This window comes from Myotis yumanensis, unplaced genomic scaffold (assembly GCF_028538775.1).
Source record: "Myotis yumanensis isolate MYYU_CA2020_CCGP unplaced genomic scaffold, mMyoYum1.0.hap1 SCAF_4, whole genome shotgun sequence".
Taxonomy (NCBI): domain Eukaryota; kingdom Metazoa; phylum Chordata; class Mammalia; order Chiroptera; family Vespertilionidae; genus Myotis; species Myotis yumanensis.
Genome location: NW_027223755.1, coordinates 39,538,889 through 39,551,588, shown reverse-complemented (window position 1 = coordinate 39,551,588; position 12,700 = coordinate 39,538,889). Strand labels below are relative to the sequence as shown.

At 41.6% G+C, this 12,700-nt stretch overlaps 1 protein-coding gene across 1 annotated transcript in view; it reads left to right on the top strand.

Annotated features, from left to right (window-relative positions):
* ANKRD31 (ankyrin repeat domain 31) overlaps positions 1 to 12,700 on the top strand; it is a 139,615-nt gene that overhangs the window by 123,537 nt on the left and 3,378 nt on the right. The window contains exon 25 of the mRNA XM_070412195.1: positions 1,896 to 1,998. Within this exon, the coding sequence (XP_070268296.1) occupies positions 1,896 to 1,998 (103 nt within the window). The remainder of the gene's footprint in view (positions 1 to 1,895; positions 1,999 to 12,700) is intronic.

Sequence of the window (12,700 nt, the reverse complement as noted above, 5' to 3'; positions counted from 1 at the left end):
GGTCATGGGACTGAGCCCAAAGGGTGCCTAACCCTGCCAGATTCCCTAGGTCCTCCTCACTCTGTTCAGTAACAAGCATTTATTGAAGATGTGGTAGACAGTATGCCAAATGATTTTCATATGTTATCTCTTGTAATCCTCACAACAATTTAATAAGCCAAAGATGCTTATTTTATAAATGTACAAACAGACTTAGAATTTAAGAATCTTGCTTAAGATCTAGGACTTCAGAGTCCCCTCCTCCCCCCAGTTTTGCCAGGAACAGTGTGAAGTAGAGTATGACACAGACTCTGTCTTCAAGGAGCTTATAGTTTAATGCAGACAGATACATTAACCCATAATTTCATTTAAATGTGTTAGGTGCCTTGACAGAAATATGAGCACAGAAGGTATGGGAGCCTAGAGGAGGGTCATTACTTGAGTTAAAGGTTTAGGAAGGCATCTTGGAGGAAGTGGTGTTCAAGTTAAGACGATGTAAGTTTAGCTACAGTGAACCTAGCTTCTGGGGTATATTATCAGACTATCCTAGAACTAAGAGTGGAAGACCCAAAGACAGTCAGGCCCAGAATATTTCTGGTAGGTGTTTGCCAGTTTGCCCCAGCTCAGCCCATTCATTGTAGATATTTCTAAGCTCTAACCTTTCAGAGTGATAAACAATAGCTGAGTTCACAAACAAACTTGGATGTATAGACCCACATGTTGTTAATCTAATCAGTTAAGTATCTGATTTCTTGAAAAGTACCATTACTTTTGTGGCTAAACTTTATTAATGCTACATAATTTTTTAAAAAGTTTTAAAGTATCAAGTGCCAAATAAATGGTTGTTAAATAAGTGAATGAATAAGAGAAATAATCATATACAACAGAGGTCAACAAATATTTTCTGTGAAGGACCAGATAATAAATGTTTTATCCTTCATGAACATATAGTTTCTGTTGCAACTACTTGATCCTGTTGTAGCACAAAAGCAACCATGGATGTTAAGTGAACAAATGGGTGTCACTGTGCTCTAATAAAACTTTATTTACATAAGTAAGGTGACAGCTTGAATTTGGTTGTGGGCTGCAGTTTACCGATTCATAATATATAACAGTCAATACTTTACCAAAGTTACAATTTGCTCCTTATAAAATGTACTAGGGGCCCAGTGCATGAATTCATGCACGTTGAAAGGAACTGTGGGCTGTGAGGTGCCGCAGGCACAGGGGCAGGTCTCAGCCCATCCTCCACGCCCCTGCCCGGCCCCTCCTGCCACGGCCCCTTGTCCCCTGTCTGCCCTCCTGACGCCACTGCTCCCATGTGCTGACGGCACCGGCCCTCTCGCACCCGCCAATGGCGTGGAGTGATTGGGGCCAGTGCCAGCAGCAGGTGCAAATGGGGCCAGGGCCGTCAGTGGGTTCAAGCAGAGGCTGCTGCCCCAACCACCCCTCAGGAGCAGGGGGAGGTGGAGAAGCCCTCAGGGGCGATCAGGGCCATCAGCCGTCGCTTGCACCCACTGATGGCACTAAGTGATTGGGACCGGCACCGGCAGCGGGTGCAAGTGGCAACTCTGGTGCCAGCTGCAGGCGTGAGCAGGGCCAGCACCGGCAGTAGGTGTGAGTGCCGGGCAGGACCGTGGCACATGGGAGCAAACAATTTTCAGTAACCACCAGAGGCTTGCCCCAATGACAGCAGCCGGCGCCCCACCTTGGTCTAGCTCCCCTGCTCACCTGCTCCACCATCCTGCCGTGGGTAACGCCCGCCATGTTCCGCCATGTGTGCCCCCTGGTGGTCAGCACACATCATAGTGACCGGTTGTTCAGTTGTTTTGGTTCCAGTTGTTCCACCATTCGGTCTATTTGCATATTAGCCTTTTATTATATAGTTTTTAAATTCTGTGCTTAATTATATACAGGTAACATATCTGGGGAAGGAGCTTTTAAAGTGTGTTTCTGAAGAAGTACCCATACCTCCAGAACCAAACTTGGTATCTCAGCAACATCAACCTTGTCTTCCAGGTATGTGCAGACCCACACCCATTTCTTAGTTATGGGAACAACACACACAAACCTACTGGGAAAGCATTCCTTTTTTTTATTTTTGTCGTCTTTTTCTTTCGGGTGAAATTCACATAACATTCAAATGACCATTTTTAAATGAACAAGTCATACACAGTGCATTTAGTACATACACAATGTTGTACAGTTGCCACCTCTGTGTAGTTCCAACACTTTCATCACCCCAAAAAGAAACCCCATACCATGCAGCAGTTACTCCCCATTCTCCAGTCCCCATCCCTGGGGTCTACCGGTCTGCTTTCTATCTATGTGGATTTGCCTATTCTGAATGTATCATAGAGAGAGAAGGAGGGGTAGGGGGAGGAGAGAGAGAGAGAGAGAAAGAGAGGGAGAGGAGAGAGAGAGAGAAACATCAACGTGAGAGACATATCAATTGGTTGCCTCCTGCACACACCTGGATTGGGGTGGGGATAGAACCTGCAAACCAGGCACATGCCCCTGACAGGGACGGGCCGACACTCTAGCTACTGAGCCATGCTATATCTTTTTGTGGAACAGCCACACTGTTTTCTACAGCAGCGGAACCATTTTACATTCCCAACTGCAATGTACAAGGCTCCCAATTTCTCCATACCCTCACCAACACTTGCTGTTTTCTGTTTGTTTATAGCACTTCATTTTTAACTACAGATGATTCTAGGATAATTAAGGAAATGATACCCTCTGCTCACAATTTCTTTTTTTTTTTTTTTTTTTTTTTTTTATTTTCCTCTTAAAGTATTACAAAGGGTATTACATAAGTATCCTTTCCCCCCCCCCCCCGCCCTTGACAAACCACTACCCTCCCTTACCCCCCAGTGTCTTATGTCCATTAGTTATGCTTATATGCATGCATACAAGTCCTTCGGTTGATCTCTTACTCCCCTCCCTCCTGCCCCCCAACTCTCTCTGGCCTTCCCACTGCAGTTTGACAATCAGTTTGAGGCAGCTCTGCCTCTGTATCTATTATTGTTCAAAAGTTTGTAATGGTCTTTATTATCCATGAAAGTGTGAGATCATGTGGTATTTTTCCTTCATTGACTGGCTTGTTTCACTTAGCATAATGCTCTCCAGTTCCATCCATGATGTTGCAAATGGTAGGAGTTCCTTCTTTTTAACAGCAGCATAGTATTCCATCGTGTAGATGTACCACAGTTTTCTAATCCATTCATCTACTGATGGGCACTTAGGCTGTTTCCAGATCTTAGCTATGGTGAATTGTGCTGCTATGAACATCTGGGTGCATATATCCTTTCTGATAGGTGTTTCTGGTTTCTTGGGATATATTCCTAGTAGTGGGATCACAGGGTCAAATGGGAGTTCCATTTCCAATTTTTTGAGGAACCTCCATACTGCCTTCCATAGTGGCTGCACCAGTCTGCATTCCCACCAGCAGTGCACAAGTGTTCCTTTTTCTCCACATCCTCTCCAGCACTTGTCGTTTGTTGATTTGTTGATGATGGCCATTCTGACAGGTGTGAGATGGTACCTCATTGTTGTTTTGATTTGCATCTCTCGGATGATTAGTGACTTTGAGCATGTTTTCATATGTCTCTTGGCTTTCTGAATGTCCTCTTTTGAAAGGTGTCTATTTAGATCCTTTGCCCATTTTTTGATTGGATTGTTTATCTTCTTTTTGTTAAGTTGTATGAGTTCCCTATAAATTTTGGAGATTAAGCCCTTATCCGATATGACGTTGGCAAATATGTTTTCCCACGAGGTGGGTTTTCTTGTTGTTTTGTTGATGGTTTCTTTTGCTGTGCAGAAGCTTTTTATTTTGATGTAGTCCCATTTGTTCAGTTTCTCTTTAGTTTCAACTGCCCTAGGAGCTGTATCAGTGAAGAAATTGTTTTGGCATATGTCTGAGATTTTGTTGCCTTTGTATTCTTCTAGAATTTTTATGGTTTCCTGTCGTACATTTAAGTCCTTTATCCATTTTGAGTTTATTCTTGTGTATGGTGTAAGTTGGTGGTCTAGTTTCATTTTCTTGCATATGTCTGTCCAATTTTCCCAACACCATTTATTGAAGAGACTATCTTGGCTCCATTGTATGTTCATGCCTCCTTTGTCAAAAATTAATTGAGCATATTGGTTCGGGCTAATTTCTGGACTCTCTATTCTATTCCACTGATCTATATGTCTGTTCTTGTGCCAGTACCAGGCAGTTTTGAGAACAGTGGCTTTGTAATACAGCTTGATATCTGGCATTGAGATCCCACCTACTTTGTTCTTTCTCAGGATCGTTGCAGCTATTCGGGGTCTTTTTTTATTCCAGATGAATTTTTGGAGAGTTCGTTCTAGATCTTTGAAGAAGGCCATTGGTATTTTAATGGGAAGTGCGTTGAATGTATAGATTGCTTTGGGTAGTATGGACATTTTAATGATGTTGATTCTACCAATCCAAGAACATGGTATGTTCTTCCATCTGTTTATGTCTTCCTCTATCTCTTTTTTCAACGTCCTGTAGTTTTCTGAGTAGAGGTCTTTAACCTCTTTAGTTAAGTTTATTCCTAGGTATCTTAATTTTTTTGGTGCGATGGTAAATGGGATTGTTTTTCTGATCTCCCTTTCTGAAAGTTCACTGTTGGTGTATAGAAATGCCTCAGATTTCTTGGGGTTAATTTTGTATCCTGCTACATTGCCAAATTCGTGTATTAAGTCTAGTAGCTTTTTGATGGAGTCTCTAGGGTTTTGTATGTATAATATCATGTCATCTGCAAATAAGGACAGTTTTACTTCCTCTTTTCCAATTTGGATGCCTTTTATTCCTTCTTCTTGCCTAATTGCAATGGCTAATACTTCCAGTACTATGTTGAACAGGAGTGGTGAGAGTGGGCATCCCTGTCTTGTTCCTGTTCTTAGGGGAAATGGTGTTAGTTTTTGTCCATTGAGTATGATGTTGGCAGTGGGCCTGTCATATATGGCTTTTATTATGTTGAGGTATGATCCTTCTATTCCCACCTTTCTGAGAGTTTTTATCAAAAATGGGTGTTGGATTTTGTCGAATGCTTTTTCTGCATCAATTGATATGACCATGTGGTTTTTTTCTTTCAATTTGTTTATGTGATGTATCACATTTATTGATTTACGGATGTTGTACCATCCTTGCATCTCTGGGATGAATCCTACTTGGTCATGGTGTATGATCCTTCTGATGTACTGCTGGATCCGATTTGCTAAGATTTTGTTGAGGATTTTGGCATCTATGTTCATGAGGGATATTGGCCTGTAATTCTCTTTCATTGTGATGTCTTTACCTGGTTTTGGTATTAGGGTGATGCTGGCTTCATAGAATGAGCTTGGAAGCGTTCCTTCCTCTTGAATTTTTTGTAGTAGTCTGAGGAGGGTAGGTTTTAGTTCTTCCTTGAATGTTTGGTAGAACTCCCCTGTGAAGCCGTCTGGCCCTGGGCTTTTGTTTGCTGGAAGCTTTCTGATGACTGCTTCAATTTCTTACATAGTTATTGGCCTATTGAGGTTTTTAGATTCTTCCTGATTGAGTTTTGGAATGTTGTATTTTTCTAGGAATTTGTCCATTTCCTCCAGGTTGTCCAGTTTGTTGGAGTAGAGTTGCTCGTAGTATTGTTTAACAATCATTTGTATTTCTGTGGGGTCTGTTGTTATTTCGCCTCTATCATTTCTGATTTGGTTTATTTGGGACCTCTCTCTTTGCTTCTTGGTGAGCCTGGCTAGGGGTTTGTCAATCTTGTTTATCCTTTCAAAGAACCAGCTCTTGGTTTCATTGATTTTCTGTATTGTTTTTTTGGTCTCTATTTCATTGATTTCTGCTCTAATCTTTATTATCTCCTTCCTTCTGCTCACTCTGGGCTTTTCTTGTTGCTCTCTTTCTAATTCTTTGAGTTGTAGAGTTAGATGATTGACTACCATTTTTTCTTGTTTTTTGAGATAGGCCTGTAGAGCTATAAACTTCCCTCTCAGGACTGCTTTCATTGTGTCCCAGAGGTTTTGGATTGTTGTGTTTTCATTGTCATTAGTGTCCAGGATGTTTTTAATTTCTTCTTTGATGTCATCGGTAACCCAATCAATATTTAATAACATGCTATTCAGCTTCCAAGTGTTTGAGTATTTTGGGTTGTTTTTATTGTAGTTTATTTCTAACATTATGCCATCGTGGTCTGTGAAGAAGCTTTTTATGATTTCAATCTTCTTGAATTTGTGGAGACTTTGCTTGTGACCCAATATGTGGTCTATTTTTGAATATGTCCCATGAGCACCTGAGAGGAATGTATATTCCGCAGCTGTGGGGTGAAGTGTTCTGAAGATGTCAATTAAGTCCATCTGATCTAGTGAGTCATTTAGGATTGCTGTTTCTTTGCTGAGTTTTTGTCTAGCGGATTTATCCAGTGATGTCAGTGGTGTATTAAAGTCCCCTACTATGATTGTATTGTTGTCGATCTCTCCCCTGATATCTTCCAGAAGTTTTCTTATGTATGTGGGTGCTCCTGCATTGGGTGCATATATGTTTACCAGGGTTATATCTTCTTGTTGTATTGATCCCTTTAGTATTATGAAGTGGCCTTCCTTATCTCTGGTTATGGCCTTCACTTTGAGATGTACTTTGTCAGATATAAGTATTGCTACCCCAGCTTTCTTTTCCTTTCCATTTGCGTGAAAGATATTTTTCCATCCCTTCACTTTCAGTCTGTGTGAGTCCCTTCTAATGAGGTGGGTCTCTTGTAGACAGCAGATGTATGGGTCATGTTTTTTTATCCATTCAGCCACTCGATGTCTTTTGGTTGGAGCATTTAGTCCATTTACATTTAAAGTTATTATTGAAAGGTATTTGTTTGTAGCCATTTCTTTTTGTGTGTGTGTGTGTGGCTGTTTTCTTTCTGAGCTTGATATTTCTTCTTTTTACACCAGTCCCTTTAGCATTTCTTGCATGGCTGGCTTGGTGGTGATAAACTCCCTTAGCCCTTTTTTGTCTGTGAAGCTTCTTATTTCCCCTTCAATTTTGAATGATAGCCTTGCTGGATAGAGTATTCTTGGATTCAGTCCTTTGCTTTGCATCACTTTGTAGATTTCCGTCCATTCTTTTCTGGCCTGATGTGTTTCTGTTGAGAAATCATTTGATAATCTAATGGGAGATCCCTTGTATGTTACTTTCCGTCTCTCTCTTGCAGCCTGTAAGATTCTCTCTTTATCCTGAACATTTGCCATGGTAATTATGATGTGTCTTGGTGTGGGTCTTTTCGGGTTCACCTTGTTTGGGACTCTCTGGGCTTGTGTGACTTTTTTCTTCCCCACCTCAGGGAAGTTTTCTGATATTATTTCTTCGAATAGGTTTTCTAATCCATGTTCATCTTTCTGTTGTTCTGGCACCCCTATTATTCGTATGTTGTTTCGTTTCATGTTGTCCCAAAGCTCCCTTAGGCTCTCCTCCTGTCTTTTAATTTTTTTCTCCATTTGCCGTACAGTTTGAGTGTGTTTTGCTTCCTTGTCTTCTAATTCACTAATTCGGTCCTCCGCTTCTCCCAGTCTACTGTTGATACTTTCAATGGAGTTTTTTATTGAAGCTATGTCACTCTTCATTTCTTCTTGGGACTTACTTAAGTTGTTGATTTTTTCATCTGTTTCTTCTAGCTTCTTGCATAAGTAGTTGAGTTTTTCATCTGTTTCTTCTTGCTTCTTGAACATGTGGTGCATGTACTCTAGGAACCTTATTCTGAATTCTTTTTCCGTCATGTTGCATATCTCTGTCTCACTTAGCTGCTTTTCTGGCGAGTCCTCCTTTTCTTTCCTTTGGGGGTTTCTTTGCCTACCCATGTTTGATCTCGCTGACATATGTAGATGTTGAGGTGTTCAGTGGCTGCTCCCTGGGTGGCAGGGGCTCCTTGGGTTGTGGTTGCTGCTCAGACGGTTGCGGTAGCAGCTGCTTTCCAGTTGGCAGCAGCTCCTCTGGTGGGTGTTGTTCACAGCTGTGTTGGCTCTTCTGGCTGGTGGGGGGAGGCTTCACGTACAGTTGCTGTTCCACAGACAGAGGGTGTGGTGATCAGGAGGCTGTGGTGATCAGGAGGCTGCGGTGATCAGGGGGCTGCTGTTGCTTGGATCTGCTGCGTTGATTTAAAGGCACAAAATACAACAGAGCAAGGCACAACGTACCAGGCACTGAACACAAGTATATTCACAATATTAATAACTCCAAATAAAGGTGACCAACCGAATTAAGAGAATTAGGGGATAAGGGAGAAAGAAGAGAAGAAGATAAAAGAGAGAACAGAAAAGAAAAATAAGAAAAAAACAAACAAAAAAGGAGTGCAAAAATAGAATTGGGAAAAAAGAGGGGGGAAAAAAGAGAGCGAAAAAAGAGAATGAAGTAGAAGTGGGGAAGAGACTCCCCGTATGAGGAGCAAACTCCAATAGAACTGCCACTAATCTCAACAAATTCCAGCAACAGATCCCTGGAGATGAATGCAAACTACAAACCACCAATAATATCCAGAGGGGTAAGGGAAAACAGAAGCACAAAAATAGCTGGGGTGGGGTGGGGGAGAGAAGGGAAAAACCAGCAGAAAAAAAAAAGAAAAAGAAAAAGAAAAAGAAAAACAACCTCACAACCAGTCCTAAAAAAGAAGAAAAAACACAAAACAAAACAAACAAACAAATTTAAAAAAAAAAAAAAAAAAAAAAAAAAAAAGCCCAATATATTCAACAATCAAGAAAACAATAGAAAGATAAGAGAGAAAAAAAAATGTTTGGAAAGTGAAGAAGGATAAAGAATAGGTGTATAAGGATTTAGAGCAGTAGATTGGAAATAGGATATATAAGTAGGGTGGAATTAGACAGGGGGTAAAAAGAGGGAATTGGGAAGGTCTGGAGCAGGAATAGGGTAAGAGAAACAGGACACCAAAAGGGGAAAAGTAAGGAAGAGGGTTTTAGCAAAGAGGTGGAATTGAGATAGGGAAAATTAATGCTAAAGGAACGATGAAAATAGAATGGAGAACACTAATCCCAAAAGAAAATAAAGAGAAAATAAAATGGCACTTTAAAAAATGGTAAAATGGTAGGAGTAATAATACTGGTTAAAAATAAAAATGTGGTAATTGAAAGGGTAAAATCAGGTGATGGAAAAAGAAGAAAAAGAGAAAAAAAAATTGGTTTCTTAGTAAAAAGGTGAAAAAATTAAAAAGAAAAAGAAAAAGAAAAAATTTGCAGTAGTGATGGTCTTTCGGTTCTTCTACTCTTCAGCCTGGTTCGCCTTGGTCCTGCCAGGTATTTAGGAGAGTGTTGCCTGCATTACACTGTTCCTCCGTGTTGTAAATCACAGTCCTGATTTTAAAGCAGGCCGTATTTGTGATCCAGTCTGCCTTAATTTGTATTCCCCTAAGAGTCAGTTTGTGGCTCAACCTCTGGGTGGCAGTGTTTTTGGGTTGGCCTCTGAGGCTATACAGCTTCTCTATCCTTTTTTAATCCTTACCCTGCTCTGTGTTGTTGGTGGGACTGAAAATCCCTCTATAGGCCAGACCCTGGTAACTCCCAGGGACTAATCAGCTTGTTTTAGTCCTTTATCTCATACAGGGTGGAATCTGGGTGTGGCTGTGCTCCTTGCCTGGGGGGCTGGGGGGAGGAATTCCACCCTCTGGAGGAATGGCTGCCCCAGTCCTGGGCCCAGGGGGGTCTCAGCACTCAATTCGCTGCCACCTCCTCCGGCTCCCCCTCTTTCCTCAGCCTCTCCCCAGATTCCCCTCGTCTGCACCTTCACCCTCTCTTCAGCACAGGTGAGTGTCTGTATCCGAACTGTCCTATGAGCAGGGTTCAGTGAAAACAAAGAAACAGACAAACGCCGGCCGGCCGCGGAAACGCTCCTCTTACCGGTCTGGGAAACGCTCCTCTTACCAGCACTGCATGGTCTGGGAAACGCTCCTCTCTTATGGGCACTGCACGGTCTGATCAGTTCCTCAGGATGCCCCCTTTAGTCTCAGTTCTCCGCAATCACAAAATCCAAATCTCAAATCTCCTGGCGCCAGCAAACCCGCGGAACTCCTTACCCTGGTCAGGGTCTGTGTCTGTCCCAAGAGACGCGGCTGTCTGCCATGCGGTCTCCCTCCGACCCTCTGGGCTCAGGTCTGGCAAACTTTCCTGCCCAGATCCCTGGTTTTTAACCTTTCCAGGGGAGGTCTGCCCTTCCAGGCTGCAAGCCGTCTCACCAGCTGAGTAAATTTGCCAATTCGGGGTGGGTGTTATTAGTTTCAGCTGCTTACTCCGTTTGCTCCGGGACAAGACCTGGGACGCGTCTGCCTATATCGCCGCCATCTTGCTTCCTCCTCCACAATTTCTTTCTCTTTACTTTGGGTAGATTTTTTAATGTCATTATTTGGTTAGTTTTTCATATTTTCTAAAAATATACTAAAATAAATCTTTGCTTATTAGTGTAAACAAATACGATTTATCTGATGAAATAAACCTTAGCCTGAGAAAACTGAAAAGAATGTAGTATTCACCAATTAGCTGCAGATTTTGAAATGATCTTAAAGTGGCAGCACACATTTTTGGAAAACTTAACTAATGTTAAGTTACCCTTCTCTGCTGTAGTATTCCCTCTTTTTTCTCCTTGTCCTTGCCCCAGACTAGTTGGGGACAATGTAGACCAGTGATGGCGAACCTATGACACGCGAACTCATTTTTTTGGTTATTTTTCTTTGTTAAATGGCATTTAAATATATAAAATAAATATCAAAAATATAAGTCTTTGTTTTACTATGGTTGCAAATATAAAAAAGTTTCTATATGTGACACAGCACCAGAGTTAAGTTAGGGTTTTTCAAAATGCTGACACAGCGAGCTCAAAAGGTTCGCCATCACTGATGTAGACTGAGAAGAGGTACAGATCAGAAGATAATAATACTGAGATAACCAGTCATGAACCAAACAGGGATTACTATCACCACGCCCCTAACCAGGGCACTCTAGGGATTTTCCCTTCCTTACAACAAACCCCAATAATTCAAAGTACTTTCCTCTCCTAACTTGATACCTAATCCACCCTAACTTCTGAGGGTCCTCCTTTGTCTCCAAAACTGGCTCCAGAATAGGATGCATTTCCCCTTATTTTCTGAAGACAGCTTCAAAAGTGCTTTTTATCATTTGGGAGAAACAGATTTGGTAAAACAGCAATTGTGGTGAAATTAAAAGCCTTAAGAAATGAAAAGGAGTTTGTGTAGTAATTTATGGTATTTGATTCCTGACCCTGACTGCAGATCTATCTAATTCAGGTTCCTGGCGTAGGGTCCAGGAACCTGAATTTTAAAAAGTGATTCTTATGCAGTCAGCCTGACCTATTACTCTAAACCTATTACTTTGAATGACTAGTAGTATCTGACTTCTTATGCAGATAATAATTGGAAAACTTGATACATTCAGTCCTTTATTTTGATTTAAAAGTACACCCGCTCTAGTGCTCACAGGCACTTCTCTCTCTCTCTCTCTCTCTCTCTCTCTCTCTCTCTCTCACACACACACACACACACACACACACACACTCTTGAAGGAAAGCCAAGTAAACTCTTTCTTCTCGTAGATTCTAATCTCAAAGCAGAACTGTAGGTCTTCTTTATACACAAAGGTTATCTGCTCTTCAGATTTTCTAGTGATATGTGATAGGTACATGCCAACAGGAGCCAGGCCAAGAGGCGTGAGAGTTTAAGAAATTTTATTATATTCTCTCACAGCGGGCTGAGACTATTTTGTCAGTGTCAGTGTTACAGAATTTACCAAGCGACCGAAAAATACACTGGGTGTACTCAGAGATCCAGGATAAACCCATTTATTTTCAGATGTACTAGAATAGTGACTCAGGAGGTCAGTTCTCCAAATCCTGAGTGAGTGAATATGGAAGAAGCTTTTCCCTTATACCCTTCGGTTTGTTTGTTTTCTGTCTGTTTCCTAACTACCAGGCTTTTGTGGTGGGCTTCCACAGCCCCTCCTCAGTCAGTAGATGGGGAAGTTTGACTGTATCTAAATGCCTGGTCTGGGTGGTGTCAGTGACCTCCCCTGGAGCTAAGCTGTTACATTCTTTGTTTATGGCCCCTTTGTAAATTGTGAGTAATTAGGAAAACAGGTCTTGCTAGACCAGATTGTGAAGAAAGGGACAGTGACTTAATGTAGGCTATCAAGAATGTACATTAGGTTACTGGCACAGATTCAGATTGCTTGTCCTCCCAAAATGTCTTATATTCCCCATCATCATCATCTCTTATATATGGACTGGGTCAGGGTTGCACCAGTCAGCTCGATAGCTGCCTGAACAACAGGATGTCCTTGGAAGATAGCACAACTCAGGCAAAGGGGAGCGCCTGAGTCAGCTGGGGAGTGTATCTTATCTTCTGCAGGTGCAGCTGGGGAGTGTATCTTATCTTCTGCAGGTGCAGGGCGTTTGCTTCAAGCTATGGGGAAAAATTTATAACAATATATTTCAGAAAACATGTCCAAACAGGATAGGCCATGGGTAGTGCATCCTAACAATAGGCATGCATTTCCACCCCCAGCCATGCATCTCCTTCCTCAGAGGGACCACAATTCCCTGCTAAGTGAGCATGAAATAAAAAAATGGTTTCTCAACTGCTGTTTCTGTTGCTGGCAATGTAAACAGTTTCTTGTTACTAAATTCTGAACTATCTTTCCTTTAGATAATTTTTAAAATATTAAT